Genomic DNA, 19,814 nt, shown 5'->3' with positions numbered 1-19,814 from the left:
ATACATGTGTACTGATACAAAACTGCGACACGAATGTGCTGGTAATACGGTATATGGGAGGTTTATTCAAACGTTTTCTCAACACCTGTAAGCGTTTTGATTGAATCACAAGCTTATTCAGACAATTGTACAATAGGCCTTCTGTACATATGCAATTATTGTGCATCTATGGGGGTGGCAGATTATTCAATATGTACAATGTTTCGATTGGTTCAGACAACTGCGAACATATATATATATATATATATATATATATATATATATATATATATATATATATATATATATATATAAGACATGGAATGGTAGGCCTATAGGTATGGGTGCTGTCCTCAAATACCATCACGAAAGTCTTACATATTTGGTTGGACATAATCCATAGTTCAAAAAGTGAACCGTCTGTTTGCTGTAAGCCCGAAAACAACAAAGTCACTCAGCGCCCAACTATGACTTTTAAGACATTTAATAAAATAAAAAATGTTCGTCATTATAAGAGACACGAACAGTTAGATAAAAGAATAGGCAGAATGTTCGTGTATTCGCATTGAAACATGAAAGAGGGAGTGGCCTTATAGTCCACAGCTCCTCCCTAAGACTTCCAAAGGTCTTTACACAATCTTTACATTTAGACAACACATTACTATATTTTTGTTCAATATTTTCCTTCCATTTTTACACCCATCAAGCAAAGAATAAAAGTCCACATGTAAAGTTACAAACACGTAATATGCTAATAATGTAATAGTCAGTAACACAAGTGCTGATTTATGAAAACTGCCTTCACGTTTCGAATAATGGTCTCCCTCTGCATACTTCTTTTAGCAGTTCGTCTCCAGATCAGTCATCAACTCCATGTTTATATTGAGTCCTTTGATTTCAGTTTCGAATCCTTCTTCCACTTCATACGTCGATTCTGGAACCAAATTTTGATTTGCCTCTCGTTCAGACAGAGGGAATTGGCGAGGTCAATGCGCCTGCGACGGGTGAGGTAGTGGTTGAAATGGAAGTCTTTCTCCAACTCCAGAGTCTGGTAGCGGGTGTAACTGGTTCGAGAGCGTTTACCGTCAGATGATTCTGAAGTGGTATTAGAGAAAATATGCATTAGCCTACATTTTAGGAAAATCCAAGAGTTATCGAATATTATAAAATCTTAATTCATATAAAAAATAACCTGAGGTCAAGGTTAATGTCGGATGACGTGAGATGAAGATACTGCCTCTCTATTTTGAGTTGCAGCATCTAAAATGATTCAAATCGTTTACAAATGATGAAACGTTCAAGTGTCTAAGCCCCAAAGAAGTGAAACTATTTCAATTCAAATTTAACTGCTTGAACGAAATAATGAAATTGAAATCATGGGACAAAAGCTCTGGATGAATGAAATTAAATTGTATTCGTCCCTTGCAGGTGTAAAAGGTGTAAACTAACAGTGAAATGAATGTTCTTCTAATTCTATTTCATTGAATACAAAAACTTATTTATTCTGGCGTTTGTTCATTTCAAATAAATCTTGGAAAAAAACACACAAAAAACAGCATTTGCTGCACTGGGAAATCCAGATAAATATTATAAGGAAGAACACTCGCAGAACTATAATTTTGGTCTTTAAAAGTCTTTAATAAAGCACCAAATGCAGTGGTAATATTGAGTGGTTACTCCAGCAGTAGGCTATAGCCTAATGGGCAATAGTGGATTTTGGACATGAATACCATCTTTCAATTATATCTGGAGCTTTCCAAGGTGAAAAGTTCACACGGGGGTCAGGGCACATACTTTTCCTCCGAGTTCAACTAGACTATAGCCTATACTACTCTTAGAGTATAATAACCTGTTAGGGGCTGAAAAGCATTAATACATTAACGTAAAAAAGACTACTCGTCTATCGTTTTCTAATATTTTTGTTTCTCTTATCCAATTATGCAGCCATAAATCTAACCGTGGCAGATCACCTCTTCACAGTAACAGAACAGGTTTACGAGCAATAGACGCCTTTGTCATAAAATTTATGACCACCAGTTTTATTATTTCCTGCGTTTGGCCTATAAAACTCAAGACGAAAAACGGTGAATGGACAAAGCAGGATAGCAAGCGAGAGAGAGTGAGTGAGTGAGGGAAGTAGTAGGCTTTAAGTTGGCTATAGACTTTTTTTCAGTTTACCGTGGCTCAAGTGTAGTTTTGTCATCCAGGGAAAAATCTGCGGTTGCTGTTGACTGTCTTGGTGCTTCTTCGAATGGTTTTGACATTTCACGGGTTGCATAGTTTCGATTTTGATTGCGTTTTCTTCAGTCATAGGGTTTTCGACCACTTCCATTGGCCTTCCAGTCCCTTTGCTCAGTATCCCATCACGAAGGCAGTTTTGCACGGAGTTCCGGGAGCTCGCAGCTGAGCAAGACTGTAGTCGTGGTGGAGGTTGAGTGTCCGTATTGCCTCGCAAGCTAGTTTCCATCTCTTCTCGTTTCAGAGAGTTCGCAGTGGATTCAGAGGAGGTGAATGTGCCGTTGAAATGAAGACCTCCGTTATAGGCATAATTGGCTTGATGGAGGGAAGAGAGAGACCCATAACTGCCAAAACTATTCATGGTGTTAAAGGAGGATGCCTCGTGCGTTTGCTCCTTAAAAATGTTGTTTGCTACGTACGAGCTCATCTTACACGAAACACACAAAAACGGTGCGCAAGGGATTCATGAAGTAAAAACGGCAATAGACTAACAATACATATTGTATCCGAGAGTAGCCTGGGCTAAATATTTTGCTGTTATATTGTTATTTATATTAGTTGTTGCTATTCATAGGAAGCTCTTTGGAAGTTCAAGGGGTATCTTTTTTTTAATACCACGGTTTATAGGTGGTGGCATTCATATATGTTTTTTTCTTGATTTGACGTGTAATGCCCAAATATGGGGAATAGGATCACGTGCTGATGTTGGCCAGTCATGCATTGGCTTGATATTCCCGGGGTATATTGATGAATAGTGGGAATGTGCCCGGTAAACTTTGTGCTTTGGGCTGTTGGGGACCATGGTGGGGTCTGGGTGAGGAAAAGGGCGAGACTGTAAGACAATAGCGTCATCTGGTGTCTGGTGTAGGGCAGACCAGGGCGGCCATCTCGTCTATGCCCCTCCATAGGCCCACTTCCCTTGCCCTGCTGCATTACATAGCGTACCAGTCTCTAGTGGGGGTGGGGCGGTTTGCCCCATAGAGGCACTATGAACAGCAACACTGATTGAGCAATACAAAACGACAAAATGCTCCATAGTCGGCTATCGTAATAATAATCATAATTATATAATAATAATAATACTTATTATAATTATTATTATATTAAAATGCTGTGCTATTTGAGGCGTCATTATGCTATGTAGGTTTATCTTCATTTGGTTTAAATCGGGTTGATAGTCATCCCGGAAGTGCGGAAGAAATAGGGGCCTGTGCCCAAACTGCCCATATCAACGTTTATTGAGCAGCATAAACAATCTCTAAGCCATTGTTTATAGGCCGATTGCCTAAAGGTTGGACTAGCTATCAGCTTTATAGTACAATATGGCTTATAGCTTATGTCTGAGTTTATTTTGGTATCCAAAACTTGTTTCCGTTGCTTCAATACGGATGCTTTCTTAAACAGTAATATGTCAAGTAATATTCATACATGGAAAGAGCCATTCACTTAATACTTTGTAGGTTACCTGTAATACATTCAATACTTTGTAGGTTACCTGTAATACATTCAATACTTTGTAGGTTACCTGTAATACATTCAATACTTTGTAGGTTACCTGTAATACATTCAATACTTTGTAGGTTACCTGTAATACATTAAATACTTTGTAGGTTACCTGTAATACATTAAATACTTTGTAGGCTACCTGTAATACATTACATACTTTGGAGGCTACCTGTAATACATTACATACTTTGCCAGACTAAACACACAAATTGTGCAAAACAACATCACTGTCGTATCTGGATTGTAGTGGAGGTTAGTGATCTGTATTGTGATGACCCGTTGCTCAGAATTGTACAAAAGACAGGGACGGACATGTTTTGAAAACATTTTATTCAATGATACACAATTATGATCAAACATAAATTCACAAACCTAAACAACGTGATTGCTCGTGTATTAGTTGTCCTCTTTATTAGGTAGTCTTGGGTAACCCAAAACGGTTATTAGGCTAAACAGTGGTAAGTGCCACTTTATGAGAACATCCATTTGAGCTACACAGGGTACACATAAGCGTACATAGAATATATACAGGCATATCTACAATTTAGGTAGTGTTGTTCACCCCATGAGAGCTTTCAGGATATTTGCTAGATGCATATTGCACAACACAAAATTACGATGGGATTCATGGGTAAGTAAAGCTTCAAATACCTATATTATCAAAAACAAAATAAGTGTGCCTTCGCATTTCCTTCACATTTGGAATGCGTATACATATTGTGTTTGTAAACCATGCCTATGAATGACCTATGTGAATTGGTTGAAGTGATCCAAACCGATACATAGATGGGGGTGGGCAAATAGCAGAATACTATCATGCATTAGAGTTTCTTTCTGGTCCTTGAATGGCTAGGTAGTTTAGTTGTAGTTTCATGATTTCGTTTTAAATGTCTTTCTTTCATTTATTTGTATTTTTTCCCTCTTCCTTCTCCACCCCGTCTCCTTCCTCCACGGAGGTCCCTGTTGATTCACTCCCTGTCACCGTAGACGTTAGAATGCTCTCTTTCTTCCATTTCATACGACGGTTCTGGAACCAAATTTTGATCTGACGTTCTGTCAAACAGAGAGCGTTGGCTATTTCGATACGTCTACGTCTGGTTAGATAGCGGTTGAAATGGAACTCCTTCTCCAGTTCCAGTGTTTGGTAACGGGAGTATATCTGGCGTCCTCTGCGTCTGTCTGATCCAAATCCAACTCCTGTGCAGTTAAAAGAAAAGAAAACAAAGTATTGGATTACACACACACACACACACACACACACACACACACACACACACACACACACACACACACACACACACACACACACACACACACACACACACACACACACACACACACACACACACACACACACACACACACACACACACACACACACACACACACACACACACACACACACACACACATAACCAATCTGTACATTTTTCTGATATCAGATGATTTAATCACCATAATCTAGATTAGACATTACAAAGGTACTGACAATGTCATGGCAGCGATTCATGTCCAAAATAGCCTATTTCTGCTCCGGGTAGTAACGCATCTGGCATGCAGTGAAATAAACAAGCGGTTCTCCAAACCATGATACGTAATATGAATGTCCAACGTCTGTTTGTAAAATATACATCGTTTATGCAAATTGTTTAAATGAAATAAACAAGATTCAAGATTCTTAGAATAGTTACGCATACTCGGAAAGGAGGCCTTTCACCAGGGCGAGACGATACAATGATGTTTTATGGGGCCATAAAAACGAAGTTGCTCTGTTGCTAAGACATATCGTAAAACTGACCCATTTACTTAATTTATTTGTTGTAGTAAAACTCACCGCTGTGAGAGTTCATTCGCTGCATCCAGGGGTAAATCTGGACGTTAGCTTTCTGCTCCTGCGATCCTCCTCTGGCGTGATCCAGGCTGTACTCCTGAGCACTGTGGCTTTGTGCATTCAGCCCTCTGCTTGTTTGTCTGCAACTGGCAAGACCCCCATCCTTGTCTTGAAGAAACACATTAGATCCATACTCATAGGATGCCCGGCTCGGCCCCAAAACAACGTTGTCTTGGGGAGAATAGAAAGGATTGGAGTATATTCGATTCTGGTTCACAGCAGCCCCATAAGGGGAAAAATGTCTCACTGTGTCATAAGTTGTGGAATTTAGGGACACGTTTGGCAAAACATCTTGACCACCGGATAAATGGCAGGAGACCGACGGGTTTGCGAAATACGAATTCATACCTTGCCTGTAACCCTCTCCTTTAACTCTCCCCAATTTATCGGTCTTTTTTTCTCTTCACTCCCCTCTCTCAGTAGCTCCCCCTTCCCGTCTCTCTTTATACTCTGTCTATCTCACACACCTTTGCAAAACCTTCCTTTTATACGTTATCTGCTTCTGTAAAATGGACGGTTCCTTGAGATTTCAATATTATTAATTTCCAGTTAGACGCACTAACCCGAGTGTTTTAGCTGAGGCTCCGAGGGGGAAAATATGACAATGTCAGCTGACCCTTCTCCACCAATTGATAGCAAGGAGTTAAAAGGAAACCGTAGCTTTTAGATATCCATCTTTAGCTCTAACAACACAGTCAGAAAACACATGCATGAAGTTAGTGGGTCTTGCCACTCAGCAAGAAAACAAGACAATATAAACATATAAGTGACATGTGTATCTGTCAGCAATATCAATCTGCTGCCTGTCCAAAACCAGAATACAGTTTATGTCATTTTATAAATGGGACAACTCAATTGATATATTTACATCTGTTTAGCCTGCTTATGGGGAATAGTGGAATATAGTGTGTGTGTGTGTGTGTGTGTGTGTGTGTGTGTTGTGTGTGTGTGTGTGTGTGTGTGTGTGTGTGTGTGTGTGTGTGTGTGTGTGTGTGTGTGTGTGTGTGTGTGTGTGTGTGTGAGAGAGAGAAGGTAGTTTGCAAGCACACATTTTGCATATTGTAAATGCCACTAACAAGTACAATGTACAAATATATTTGTATAATGTAATTGTTTGACCTGAGCACTGTACACCATTTCAGGGTGAGTTGTACATTTAGACGTTTATGTATCGGTGGCACTCTCATAAAACTCGCGTGCTTTGTTGGTTGTTGTGTTTTTGCTCAAGCAAGAATTTCTTACATTCTTTCCATGATTTACATCGTGTATGAAATGCATTACATGACGTAGGTAAGTATCGTGCCTCGGCTCTGAACTGGTCATTCCGATTGTTAGGGGGAAGGTCGGGGATGCTAAGAATGCGTTTAGGGTCTCCTCTGTGATGGGCAATAAAACCAACTGACGTTGCCCAGCTCACCAATAAATAACTCTATGTATAAATCTCGAGCCTCTGAAACGAATGTGTTGGATTATAATCTCAAAGAAAAATACTATAATATTTTTTATTTAAATTGACTACGCTATTAACGTTTCCACCTTCTATCCTGATAATCCAACAAAGAAACCGTGAGTACAGCATTGATTAGGCTATGTCAGAGGATGTCTCCACAGAACACTTTTACGGATACAATCACATCTTAGAAATTTAGAGCTTGGTATTTATTCACCTAACCACAATACTCTCTCACCACATACACGTAATACCAGTCCTAAATTGCATATTATAAACCGGGTGATTAGAGCCCTGAATGCTGATTGGCTGAAAGCTATGTATCTGACCATATACCACGTGAATGATAAAAACATTTTTTTTTACTGTTCTAATTATGTTGGTAGTAAGTTTATAATAGCAATAAGGCACCTGGGGAGTTTGTGGTATATGGTCATACCACAGCAAAAAAAAATACCTTTATTTAACTAGGCAAGTCGGTTAATTAAGAATAAATTCTTATTTTCAATGACGGCCTAGGAAGAGTGGGTTAACTGCCTGTTCAGGGGCAGAACGACAGATTTGTACCTTGTCAGCTCGGGGGTTTGAACTCGCAACCTTCCGGGTACTTGTCCAACGCTCTAACCACTAGGCTATCCTGTCGCCCTTGAATACAGCTATTCAGGCACTCTGAGTTGCGTCGTGTCTAAGTATAGCCCTTGGCTGTGGTATATTGTCCATATAACACACCCCTCATGCGTTATTGCTTAAATATATGTTATGTGTGTTGCCTTCACACAAATATTACATAAATGAACGGTATTTATATGATTTTAGTATCGGTGACATGATGTAGGCTATATCTTAAACAAGGATGTATATTTTGAAATAGCCCAGTACTTTAGCTCTACACCATATGTATGTAAATTGTAAAGTATTAGGTTTGTAATGTTCTTTTCGTTATGTGTCGGACCTCAGCACTACCAGATGTTGCCATTGGTGTCGGCTAATGGGGGTCCTAATAAATCAAATCAAATCAAAAATAGACTTATAATTGTGTTATATGTAGGCCTATGACATGAGCTCGTGCATAACTGAGGGAATTGAGTCATTTATCATTAACAAGAGTCATTAATCATTGAATGAATACCCGGATAAAATGAGGTACAAACTCGACACAACTTTTATGATCTTGCAGATAGGATACCAATATTCCACATTGAAGTATTTTGTTCTCCGTGTGTGGCAAAGTTCATTCAACAATAGACTACTGCAAAGCCTTTTCCACCTGCAGCTTCAACACAGACCTGCACGTAAATCAATTCAGATTGATTAATTTGATTGTTCAAACAACCTTCAAGCTATTCGATAACAAAACGTTGATTAGCGAACGATATTAGCTAAACATTTCCGATATTTCCAAATTGTTTTCAATAATCAATAGTAATAATATATAGTATTGACAATACATTGAGATTTCACAGTATTGAAACTACAAATGTATACAAATGTATTTGAGGAGGGGATATCTATACAGACTACAACAAAACGAATCTTTAACTTGCAGATGTAGGTCTATGCTCCTGTTCTGGCCTAAACAGGCCATAAAAGCGAGGACAGAACAAAGACGAGGAAGTCTGTGGTGCAATAAATGTTTCCCACTTGATTAGTGGCCATATGTGACCTCCGCAGACTGGCAAACAGGGAGAAAAAAAATAGGAAAACCAAGAAGGAATATTTCATCTTAAAAACCTCTAATTGTAAACAGTATTACATGTGTGAGGAAATGAAAGGCAGTTGAAAGTGCGCCATAACTCCGAAATGAGACCTATATGCCGAAATCCTTCCCATGAAATGTTCTATTAAAGTTTTGCAAGTTTTGCATTTCACGAGCCTGCATAAACAGTGTCCCCATTCTGTGAATAGAATTAGGATTCTCTTCCTGCGCTCAACGAAGCCAAAATGGTCGCAGACTGTATAGGACTACTGCTTGGGCTACATAAGTCTGGGTGTCTAGCAAATGATGAGAGCCATACAGCCGAGCGCGCGACCGAAATCAGCAATACTCACAATGTATCAACATCACGTACTTCAATGTGTTGTCAACTGTGACTGAGGAGATGACTGAGTGTGAACCTCAATGATATGACTGCACTCAATACATCGGTATTTCACTTTTTATACCCTTTATAGGCTCTATACATTTTACCCCTATATGACCGAAGTATTTTACATAATTGTTTATAAACCAACTCCGATGATTTTTGTTTTTATACCCTGGAGTTTGTGGTAGTTCCATTGCATAATTCACAAGAGCTGTTGGTATGCGGTATAGTGATGTGAGCTGGGAGAATGAGTTGTATGCCTATGCCTAAGTGGTTTATGGCAGCCCACAAATTACGTGCTTTTGAAGCAGAGAGGAAAGAGCCCGTTTGGCCCGTATTTCTTTGAAGAGGAACATCTGCACTGTTGCACTTTATAGCCTATATGCGTGTAGCTTACTACCCTATTATCTACTAGGCCTACTATTGCTGCCGATAATAATACTAATAATTTACTCAAAACGATATAATTATTTGAATGATTATTCTTAGTAGTTGTAGTAAATGAGGAAACAAGCCAGAACAATCCAATTAGGCCTAATAATGGTGTCACACACTTGTAGTTGTAATCAGGAGGAGCAACCCGGGGTGTCAAAAACAATTCTAAATTTGACTTTGGAGCAACTTCGAAATTTGACATAAGTGCGATAACGTATATTACTGCAGTGAGACTGGGAGCTTGTTGGTTGTAATAGCCTACTGTTGCAACATTTGATATTAAGCTGTAACAACATAATAAAATAGAAAATATCAAAATTATGTTGAGTTATAGACAAGGCTACATACAGTAGTGTTCAGTTTTCCATGTTCAACCATTTGAAGCACAAAGGAACATATGTGTTGATCATGTGGGCCTGAAGCAATGCTTTTGTATCCGCTTTCTCTTACTGTAACATGAGGAGTTAATACTCAATGCTAGCACTGAACAAACGTTGACGAGATAATGTTAAAATATTGCGGAGATTGGGTATAAAGAGTATGTCTACTCGCTTCCCACTGGGCACAGAAGTCAGTTCAACGTCTACTTTTGATTTACATCTGGTTGAGTTGTAAACTAACGTAATTTCAACAACAAAAAAATCACAAATTCATTGGATTTAGGTTAAAAGTTAGATGACAAAAAATACGAAATACCCTTACCAAATCCAATTAGTTTCCCAACGTCATCACAGATTTTTTTTTTGGGGGGGGGTTGAAATGACATGGAAACAACATTGATTTAACCAGTTTTAGCCCAGTGGGGTATAGGCTTTATGCCTGTTATGCACAAGGCTAATGAGAGATGAGGCTGTTTAATGTGACTAAAACACATCGTAAATCATGTTAATTAGCAAATATCTTCTATTTTGATTGCTGATTCAATAACAATGTGTAATAGACATTAAAACCTTTGACTGTACAGCGCGTGGCCCTATTATAAGTTTCAAATCCCCAATAAAAATAACCCCATAAGCGTTTGCTATATTTTCTAAATATACAAATGTATGATATCCATTGGGTTTTTTGCAGCCAAATACAGACAAACAATAAACCACTGTTTTCTGCATTAATAAAGCCAGTCTATATCTGCAAACTGACATCTGGAACATTACACACTCTTTTAATTTTTACAAGTGAGTTGGGTCAATCGTTGATGTAAGATTTTGAAGTGTAACGTTAGTTACAAGGGGTTGGGGACGCGAGTTCGCATGTTAGTAATATATGGCTTCTGTGTTCTGAATTTTTTATTTGAAGGATATTTCTCTCTCTCTCTCTCTCTCTCTCTCTCTCTCTCTCTCTCTCTCTCTCTCTCTCTCTCTCTCTCAAGGATAACCCACTGAAGAGCTAAAATGTATCCCCCATGACAAGCACAAAGGAAACCATGGGGGAAAAAAGGTATGAATTAAACGCACCTGCGACCATGTCTATTAACATGCTCTAGTTTCAATTAGCCTAATACAATATCTTTTCCCAATAATGGCTCTACTTTAGGCTATAGAAATAAATAGAAAAGACACAATATGTAACACAACCCCCCCCTCTTATCACGTAGCTTTGCCATCACTACACATGCATGCATGTGTATTTAGGGCAAATTCATGTACAAGTGTTTACCATATTTAATCAATTATGCACAGTTAAAGGCTTATATCCTATGGAGCTCAGTATAGGCTAGTTAGGCGTGGATATATTAAGCAAGGATTCTGCCCTATGTGTGTGCATATGATTGTTTATAGGGAATGTGATCATGACGATTATTTTGATAATGATTTATTGTTATTTTTGTTATTATGATTTTGACCATGTTTGCTGTTGCTGGTGTTCCTTCAGTTAATATAATTAAATATTGAATTCTTGTTGTTGTGTACAGCTTTATTATTGTATCAGAAAAGAACAGGTTTATTTTCTAGTCATAGGCCGTCTCACAACCCACCAATACAGACATAATTTCAAAATGGGGACGGTTGAAATATTTCATACGATATTCCAAGCTGCGTGCATGCTGGTGACAGGTTCAGTCATTTTGGTATGCACATATTTCAGCTCTATATTAAGTTATATCCACACTATTGTGGTATATAAGTTACAGCCAGCCTACAGACTGACTAACAGATGTAGTTCTGTCCTTGAGCTATTCATGTCTATTAATGTTCCGTATTATGTCATGTTCCATGTTTTGTTTAGACCCCAGCTAATGGGGATCCTAATAAAATACCCCCCAATACCAAATACCCCACTACTCCCCCTACACTACCCCTCACCCCCGCCGTGGAAGCGGTAGGCACAAGGGGGCACTGTTAATAGCAGTGAACAACAGTCGTGTGTGTGTGTGTGTGTGTGTGTGTGTGTGTGTGTGTGTGTGTGTGTGTGTGTGTGTGTGTGTGTGTGTGTGTGTGTGTGTGTGTGTGTGTGTGTGTGTGTGTGTGTGTGTGTGTGTGTGTGTGTGTGTGTGTGTGTGTGTGTGTTGTGTGTGTGTCCAAAACACAGTTCAATGTCATCTCTATAATCTGGAAGAATGGCAAAGAAAGATTCAAGCCCCAAATTAACATACCATACATAAACAACATGGTCCCCCCAGTGGATCCTCTCGCAATATTTACCCACCCAAGGCAAGCTATCTTCGACAAAACAAACCACACTCTAGCATAACATATGATTATATCTAGACCGTGCGTCATTGATTTTCTGAACAGTGCACTACTGAAGTATCAATTTACAAGCGGAGGCAGTCTTGCCTACTATAGGGAAACAACTGTGGTTACAGTAGCCTGCAGGTCAGGTCACGAATACGCAAAATATACATCAATAGCATTCATATACAATGTCTTTCCACCTCACTTATCTGATACCATATAGCCTGAATGGCATAACGTCTCAAATGCCCCCTTCTAACAGATACGGTTCATATCAAGCCAGTGAGGAAGGATCACGGAATCGCTATCTTACCCGCATCTGCGTTCTCCGAGTTGTTTGTAGTGACCGTGACGCAGGATCACTGGTCCAGTGGAAGGGTATGTCGATGATCCTGGCAAATGGACCTCTACGCCGCTACACCGCGCATGGCAAATGTCTCCAAATCTGCCCACGGATCGAAAAGCAAAAACTAAATTGAACAATTTGGTAACCAGCATAATTTACTGTCCGCTGCTTTCTCTTTCTCTCTTTGTGCAACCGTTGGGTTATTGTTCCTCTAGGATAGGCTACCGAAGACAGGGGCTGGTAAAGGCTGCGACTGTCGTGAAGCCATTTCCAACCGCGAGGCAGGAGCACGTCGGGAAGGGAATGCCTCGACCAAATGCGTTCCATATCCAAAAGCTGAACTGATATTTAGTCTATACTGAAGGAAAATAATATATTGGCGATATAATTTCTAAGCCCCTGCTGGGAGAGCTGCTTATATAACGTGAGATCCGAGGAATAGAGAACAGCATAAAGTTCATGTTCACGGAGCGGGTGTGCCACGTGGCTCGCTGCAACCAATCCCAGAATGGATTCAGTCGTAAACGTTGATTACTCAGCTGTAAATGTATCCCCAAAACAACTAGGAATGTATTGGACATCCTAGTATTTTTCTCCTTCTTGAGGATAAAGTTCTATAGACCTAAATATTTTCTTAATATTTCTGGTTTAATAAAGAGCAAAACGGAAGCAATGCAACAATGATGTGAGAGTATTCCCCAATATGCTACTTTATATCAATATCTCAATGTATCCACCAATGTGAACATTGGCAATGAATAAACTATTGGAAGCTTCACACACACACACACACACACACACACACACACACACACACACACACACACACACACACACACACACACACACACACACACACACACACACACACACACACACACACACACACACACACACACACACACACACACACAGCCTATTAGGTAAGTAGATATAGTTTGAGGCCATGCACCTCAATCAACACCTTCAAGATTTATGCTCAGGTTCAATTAATTTGATTCATCAATCTTCATTCGATTCAAAGATATGCTACTATATGCACAGGCCTACAATACTCCTAATTTAGAGAAACGACACAGAACTATAACGTGTGAAAATGATATCCTTTCGTTTTTCCTATTCTCATGAATACTTCATATAGGTTAAGTGTTAGATATTTCCCACACCCAAAAGCTTGATTTAGCCTTTCCGTCCAAGAACATATAGAAGATTGGAAAAGCTTCACATGTGAATTTAAACATGTCGGTCTATTCGCTGAAAATGTTCGACAGAAGATTGCAGTGAAGTGTAAATGTGAAAATCAGACGAAACTCGGGATTTAGGCCCGTTTGAGCAAAACAAGTCAGTCGGCAGACCTCTTTTGGGATACTGTAAAATAGAAAGGTTCTGAATAAAAATGAGGTAATGTGAAGATCTAGCCCAGGCCTTATGGCATTTACAGTTGGAAGAGTACATTACTTGGATAATTCAAAAGAGCAGGCGGTGATATTGGAGAGAAACACGTTTGATTTGTTTCGCAGTAGGTATACTATACGCCTACAATATTTGATTACATTTTTTCAGTCTTACAATATTTTCCATCCTCTTGGCATTCCAAATAGATCTTGTCTTGTCGCTTAACATAGACAAAGGCTATATCATTAGTCTCTCTGTGAGATAAGAAAGAAAGATAGATAATTTTGTAAATTACACAGCTATGATTAAGATATAAATAAATGATATACATACACCAAGGCAAGTTGCATCTTCTCTGTGCAGGCCATGTGCCATGTCGCAGGATGAGTCGACATTGCACACCATAAAAAGAAAAACACCGTGTTCCGGATATAGCTAGCCCCATTTATAGCACTATTAAAGTTTATGGCACGTAGACTAAACCTAAACGGGAATCTGTTAAAAGTATACACACAAAAGCCCGACTGTCAGACAATTCTTATGGATAATTGTTCATTGCACGGAAGCTTCCTGTATTTTCAATACGCTACAAGCAGGCAATAATAGTTTTAAAAGAAATAACCTAACCTAATTCCAAGTCATTTATCAGTAGGATACGAAAAAAAGTGAAAACAGTGATAGGCCTATATTTTTTGTGCTACTTTTGGAATGACAACCGAGAAGATTTGAACTAGATTTTACAATGTGCATTCATGTAAGTTTCTGAATTTTTATTGAATAGCCGTTTCATTCGAGAGCATTATTTTAGTTGAGAAAAACAAGTTGTGCAATAACTTATTAAGTAGATATCTTATAGTAGTAGGCTTTAGAAAATAGGCTTTAGGCATTTAAAATATTATCCTCCTCATTCTTCTTTTGTTTTCGATTTACAGAAACATATCAACACAGAAAATACATCGTGAAGTATCAGTTTTGAATGTTTAAGATGCATTTTGAATGGCATTTTGGGATAATGTCTGAATATAATTTTTGTTTACATGTTACTACTGTTGTTTACATGTTTACATGTTTACATCCAATTTTTATTGAGGTGATGCATATTGCTGCAATTAATTAAGTTAAACACTATTTATTTTTAGTATGTGACTAGTTATGATGGTGTATATTGAGGTTGATTTCCATGTAGTAACTGGTTATAAAATGTAGGCCTTCATTGTAAATAAGAATTTGTTCTTAATTGACTTGCCTAGTTAAATAAAGGTTAAATAAATAAATGGTTCAAGATATCCAGGTTGCTCGAGATGCCCCGAAACACATCTTATAGCAGTACTCCTGTTATGAAAAGAAAACGGCAAACACATTCTGATAAGGGTGATTCCTATACATCTCCATACATTACCAAAGCTGTACAGTGGCACACAGTTCAAGTCCTCCAATAGTGAGTGCAGAATAGCAATGGGCCTCAACCCCGGGCTCAAAACTAATCCCTGTGGAATAGGCCTTGTTTTACGGGGATTTTATCTTTCTCTGAGAACATTTGATCAAACAGTAGAAAGCAAAGGTATGACACACTTGTTTCCTAAATAACAATATAACATTACCAGATTGGTTCATAAACACATTTCTATTCAAGATGTGGGAGCTCTAGTCTCTCAAGAATAAACAGACTTCTTCTGATGTTGTTGTCTCCAACACTGCAGTTTTATATGATCCATTCACCCATGCATAAACAATTATGTTATCCCAAAGGTTCGAATCCCGGCCCAGGCAATAGAAGAGACTAACCCACAACTGGAGGGCTGCTAGTTTCAGAACCAAGCTACAATTGGCTGCATTTGTGCCCTTGAGCAAGACACGTAACCCCTAGCTAACTCCTGGCATGCTACACTGTAGCTGACCCTGTGCTCCTCCCAATGTGCGGTGTGTTTGTCTTTGGGAGGATTGGAACAGAAAAAAATAAGAATGTCTTTCTCTGATGAAGCAATATAGAAGGACTATTATTTTCTCTGATTCTATGGGCTGAACCATTGCTTCTCCACTGTTGGACCTTCAGTCCCTGTATTCATAGAACCATACTCAATGGTCCAAATGCAGAAGACTGGGGCTTGTCTTAACTCCATATTTAAAAGTTATGATTGATAACATCTAAATTCCAATGTTCCACACGTGTTCACACATAAATCTAAAGTAAGTCACTGCTGTCTCTGGGAAATCAGCCTGCAGCCATCATAATTATGATTAACAGTATGGTGAGGAGCAGTCTGTAAACCTTACCTCTTTTGAGGGTGGTGAGAGGTGATACGTTTGCTGCAACTTCAATGAATGTTTATGCATGTGGAGGTATGTATGTATAAATGTATTTAATGTTTATGTATATGAATGCTCTGAAGAAGGCTTTGAGGCTATGGCCAATATTTAACCTCAATAAATCAGTGATACTGTCAAGTGCAGAGTGCATTAAGTGTTTTTATTTTATTTTAAGTTATGTATGAATGTATACAAATATATTGGTCACCTTACACGCAAAAAATGAGGGTTCCTCAAGGGTTCTTTAGGAAGGGTGATGGTTCTATGTGGAACAGTTGACTAGTCAGTAGTTCCTAGTTCTCTCCTCAAGGACCTCCAGCTGTTCCAGAGCTAGCACACCTGATTCAGCTTGTTAATAAACACAATAATGAACCTATGGAATTTAAACAATATAATATAGCTATTAAACCAGACCCAGCATGGTTCAACAAAGAAACGTTGAGATTGAGAAAGCATTATCCATAAAGGTTCTATAAAGAACCATAAAAAGGGTTCTATAAAGCCATAAAAGGGTTGTAAACATAGTGGAACCCTTTTTTGATGCATTCAGAAAGTATTCACACCCCTTGACTTTTCCACATTTTGTTGTGTTACAAGGTGGGATTAAATTGATTTGTCTTGTTTTGTCAAGGATGTTCACAGAATACTAAATCATTGCAAAGTGGAAGAAAAATACTAACATTTGTAAAAAATAAAAAAATAAAAACATAATAATAATGACAAATAAACATTAATATATCTTGAGTCACTGCATGTTAAAATCGCCGTTGTCAGCGATCACAGTTGTGTCTTTCTGGGTAAGTCTCTAAGAGCTTTGCACACCTGGATTGTGCAACATTTGCACATATTTTTTTAACATTTTCAACCTCTGTCAAGTTGTTTGTTGATCATTGCTAGACAGATATTTCCAAGCCTTGCCATAGACTTTCAGACCAATTTAAGTAAAAACTGTAAGCAAGCCACTCAAGAACATTCAATGTTGTCTTGGTAAGCAACTCCGGTGTCTCTTTGACCTTGTGTTTTCAGTTATTGTCCTGCTGAAAGGTGAATTTGTCTCCCAGTGTCTGTTGGAAAGCAGATTGAACCAGGTTTTCCTTCCTCTGCTTAGCTCTATTCCATTTCTTTTTATCTTAAATAAAACTCTGTAGTCCTTGCTGACAACAAGCATACCCACAACATGATGCAGCCACCACCATGATTGAAAATATGAAGAGTGGTACTCAGTAATGTGTTGTTGGATATGCCCTAAACATAACGCATTGTATTCAGGACATAAAGTTAATTTCTTTCACAAATATTTGGCAGTTTTTATTTTGCACCTTATTTCGAACCTTATTTCAAACCGGATGCATGTTTTCAAATATATTTATCAAAATCGTGAAGTATCAGTTTTGAATGTTTAAGATGCATTTTGAATGGCATTTTGGGATAATGTCTGAATATAATTTTTGTTTTGGACTACTGTTGTTTACATGTTTACATCCAAATTTTATTGAGGTGATGCATATTGTTGTCTTGGTAAGCAACTCCGGTGTCTCTTTGACCTTGTGTTTTCAGTTATTGTCCTGCTGAAAGGTGAATTTGTCTCCCAGTGTCTGTTGGAAAGCAGATTGAACCAGGTTTTCCTTCCTCTGCTTAGCTCTATACACCTTATTTTGAACCGGATGCATGTTTTCAAATATATTTATTCTGTACAGGGCTTCCTTCTTTTCATTCTGTTATTTCTGTTTGTTGTTTTAACCTTTTTTTAACTAGGCAAGCCAGTTAAGAACAAATTTGTATTTACAATGACAGCCTACCCAACCAAACCCTAACCCCAGAGGATGCTGGGCTAATTGTGCACCACCCTATGGGACTCCCAATCACAGCCTGGAATTGAACCAGGGTCTGTAGTAAGTAATGCCTCTAGCACTAAGATGCAGTGCCTTAGACAGCTGCACCACTCGGGATCCCCATCATGGAGTAAGTACAATGTTGTGGATCCATCCTCAGTTTTCTCCTATCACAGCCATTAAACTGTAATTGTTTTTAAAGTCACCATTGGCCTCATGGTGAAATCACTGAGAGGTTTCCTTCCTCTTCAGCAACTGGGTCAGGAAGGATGCCTGCATGTATCTTTGTAGTGACTGGATGTATTGATACACCATCCAACATTTATTTAATAACATAACCATGCTCAAAGGCAAATACATGTATGTATATTGGTTTTACCCATCTAGCTATAGGTGCCCCAGCTTTTCATTTTTAATTCATTTGTAAAAATGTCTTAAAACACTTGACCTGTTCCACTGTGTAATGTGAACAGGGAAGTCTGAACCATATTAGTTATTGATATAATGACTCTGCAGTTACATCTAGTAACACTTTTATCAACATATACATTGAAATTACCAGTAGGTGTAATAAATCCTTTCATACAGAGTTAGAAATCCATCACTCATATTACCAATGGACAAACACTCTGTGGCTCGACATGTTTTGAGCGATAGTTTTCCATCATCATGTACAATGAGAATTGTTCTATCGGTCTCTTGGAGACACAGTCAACGATAGAGCTAGTATCTCAAAATAATTGCCCTAATGCGGATTTAACACAACAAACTGTGAAATAAGTCAAGGGGCTGTGACTCTGAGAAGCTTCTGGCCGTCAAAGTGGACTACGGAGAAATATGCAGGCTACGAGTACAACTTCAAGTTAAGTGGCAATATTGCATCAGAGCTCCACTGTAAAAAGTAATTTGTTTTGCTAACAATTTTCCATTGTCGTGAAAACCTGTTGCCAAGAATTATTTGAGAAACCCAACTCAAACACAGCAGGTTGGTTGCACCTAAATTGGGGAGAACGGGCTCATAGTAATGGCTGGAACGGAATCAGTGGAATGGTATTAAATACATGAAACATGGTTTCCATGTGTTTGATGCCATTCCATTTACTCCATTTCAGCTATTATTATGAGCTGTCCTCCCCTCAGCAGCCTCCACTGAACTGAAAGTATTTCAGTGTTCAATACTTCAGTAATGAAGTGTTTTGGTTCTCCTTTTAAATTCTGATTAGTTATTTTCAGTGGTCGTGTCTTAATGTTTAACATTGTTTTATGTATTTGACCATTTGTCATTTTATTCCACTTTATAGCAGGCATTGTTGAGCACAGTGCTCATTCCTCTAGCAGTAACTGGAGAGAGGACGAAATCATTACAGGAAGCTGCATTAGCCTCTATCATTAAGAGTGGTACACACCTTGTTGATGGTGGGAATGACTTGTCTCATTATTCAACATCAATTTGCCTGACGGTTTTGATATCTATTCATCATGATCAATTACAACTTGTAGCATAACATATGCTTAATAATATTTTAGAAATATGCATTTCTTTCTTTAAACATGCATACAACATTGTGTGAAAGTATCATAAAGAAAAACATATATACATTAACCACGTAGCACTAGTATATTCATAACTTGCAAATACGTAATAATTCTATATCAGCACAACACAGAAGTGTTTT

At 38.4% G+C, this 19,814-nt stretch overlaps 2 protein-coding genes across 8 annotated transcripts in view; both read right to left on the bottom strand.

Annotated features, from left to right (window-relative positions):
• LOC135504085 (homeobox protein Hox-C5a-like) overlaps positions 1–19,814 on the bottom strand; it is a 95,354-nt gene that overhangs the window by 53,726 nt on the left and 21,814 nt on the right. For 4 of the 7 annotated variants that reach the window (XR_010450063.1, XR_010450064.1, XR_010450066.1 and 1 more), the window contains exon 1: positions 12,572–13,098. The exons of 1 other annotated variant lie outside the window; for it this stretch is intronic. Coding sequence is in view for 1 of the 6 variants with exons in the window: in XM_064922366.1 (XP_064778438.1) it covers positions 857–1,074; positions 2,158–2,644 (705 nt within the window). In the remaining 5 variants the exon portion in view is untranslated. Of the gene's footprint in view, positions 1–305; positions 1,075–2,157; positions 2,808–12,571; positions 13,099–19,814 lie in introns of those variants that run through there. 2 more of the 7 variants (XM_064922366.1, XR_010450067.1) reach the window with 2 other exon arrangements.
• On the bottom strand, positions 4,043–6,521 carry LOC135504087 (homeobox protein Hox-C6a-like). Its single transcript, XM_064922367.1, has 2 exons — positions 5,558–6,521; positions 4,043–4,920 (listed from the first exon to the last, which is right to left on the bottom strand). Exons 1-2 carry the CDS (start codon positions 5,958–5,960, stop codon positions 4,622–4,624), a joined length of 702 nt encoding a protein of 233 aa, XP_064778439.1. The 5' UTR covers positions 5,961–6,521; the 3' UTR covers positions 4,043–4,621.

The sequence above is a fragment of the Oncorhynchus masou genome, chromosome 18, assembly GCF_036934945.1.
Source record: "Oncorhynchus masou masou isolate Uvic2021 chromosome 18, UVic_Omas_1.1, whole genome shotgun sequence".
Taxonomy (NCBI): Eukaryota; Metazoa; Chordata; class Actinopteri; order Salmoniformes; family Salmonidae; genus Oncorhynchus; species Oncorhynchus masou.
The sequence above is the reverse complement of the archived record's forward strand: the minus strand, read 5'-3'. Positions and strand labels throughout refer to the sequence as shown.

Excerpts from the sequence above, each read along its gene's own strand:
- LOC135504087 (XM_064922367.1), bottom strand. The coding sequence starts at position 5,960 with ATGAATTCGTATTTCGCAAACCCGTCGGTCTCCTGCCATTTATCCGGT. Across the intron at positions 4,921-5,557 it reads GCGAATGAACTCTCACAGCG|GAGTTGGATTTGGATCAGAC; the intron begins GTGAGTTTTACT and ends TTAACTGCACAG.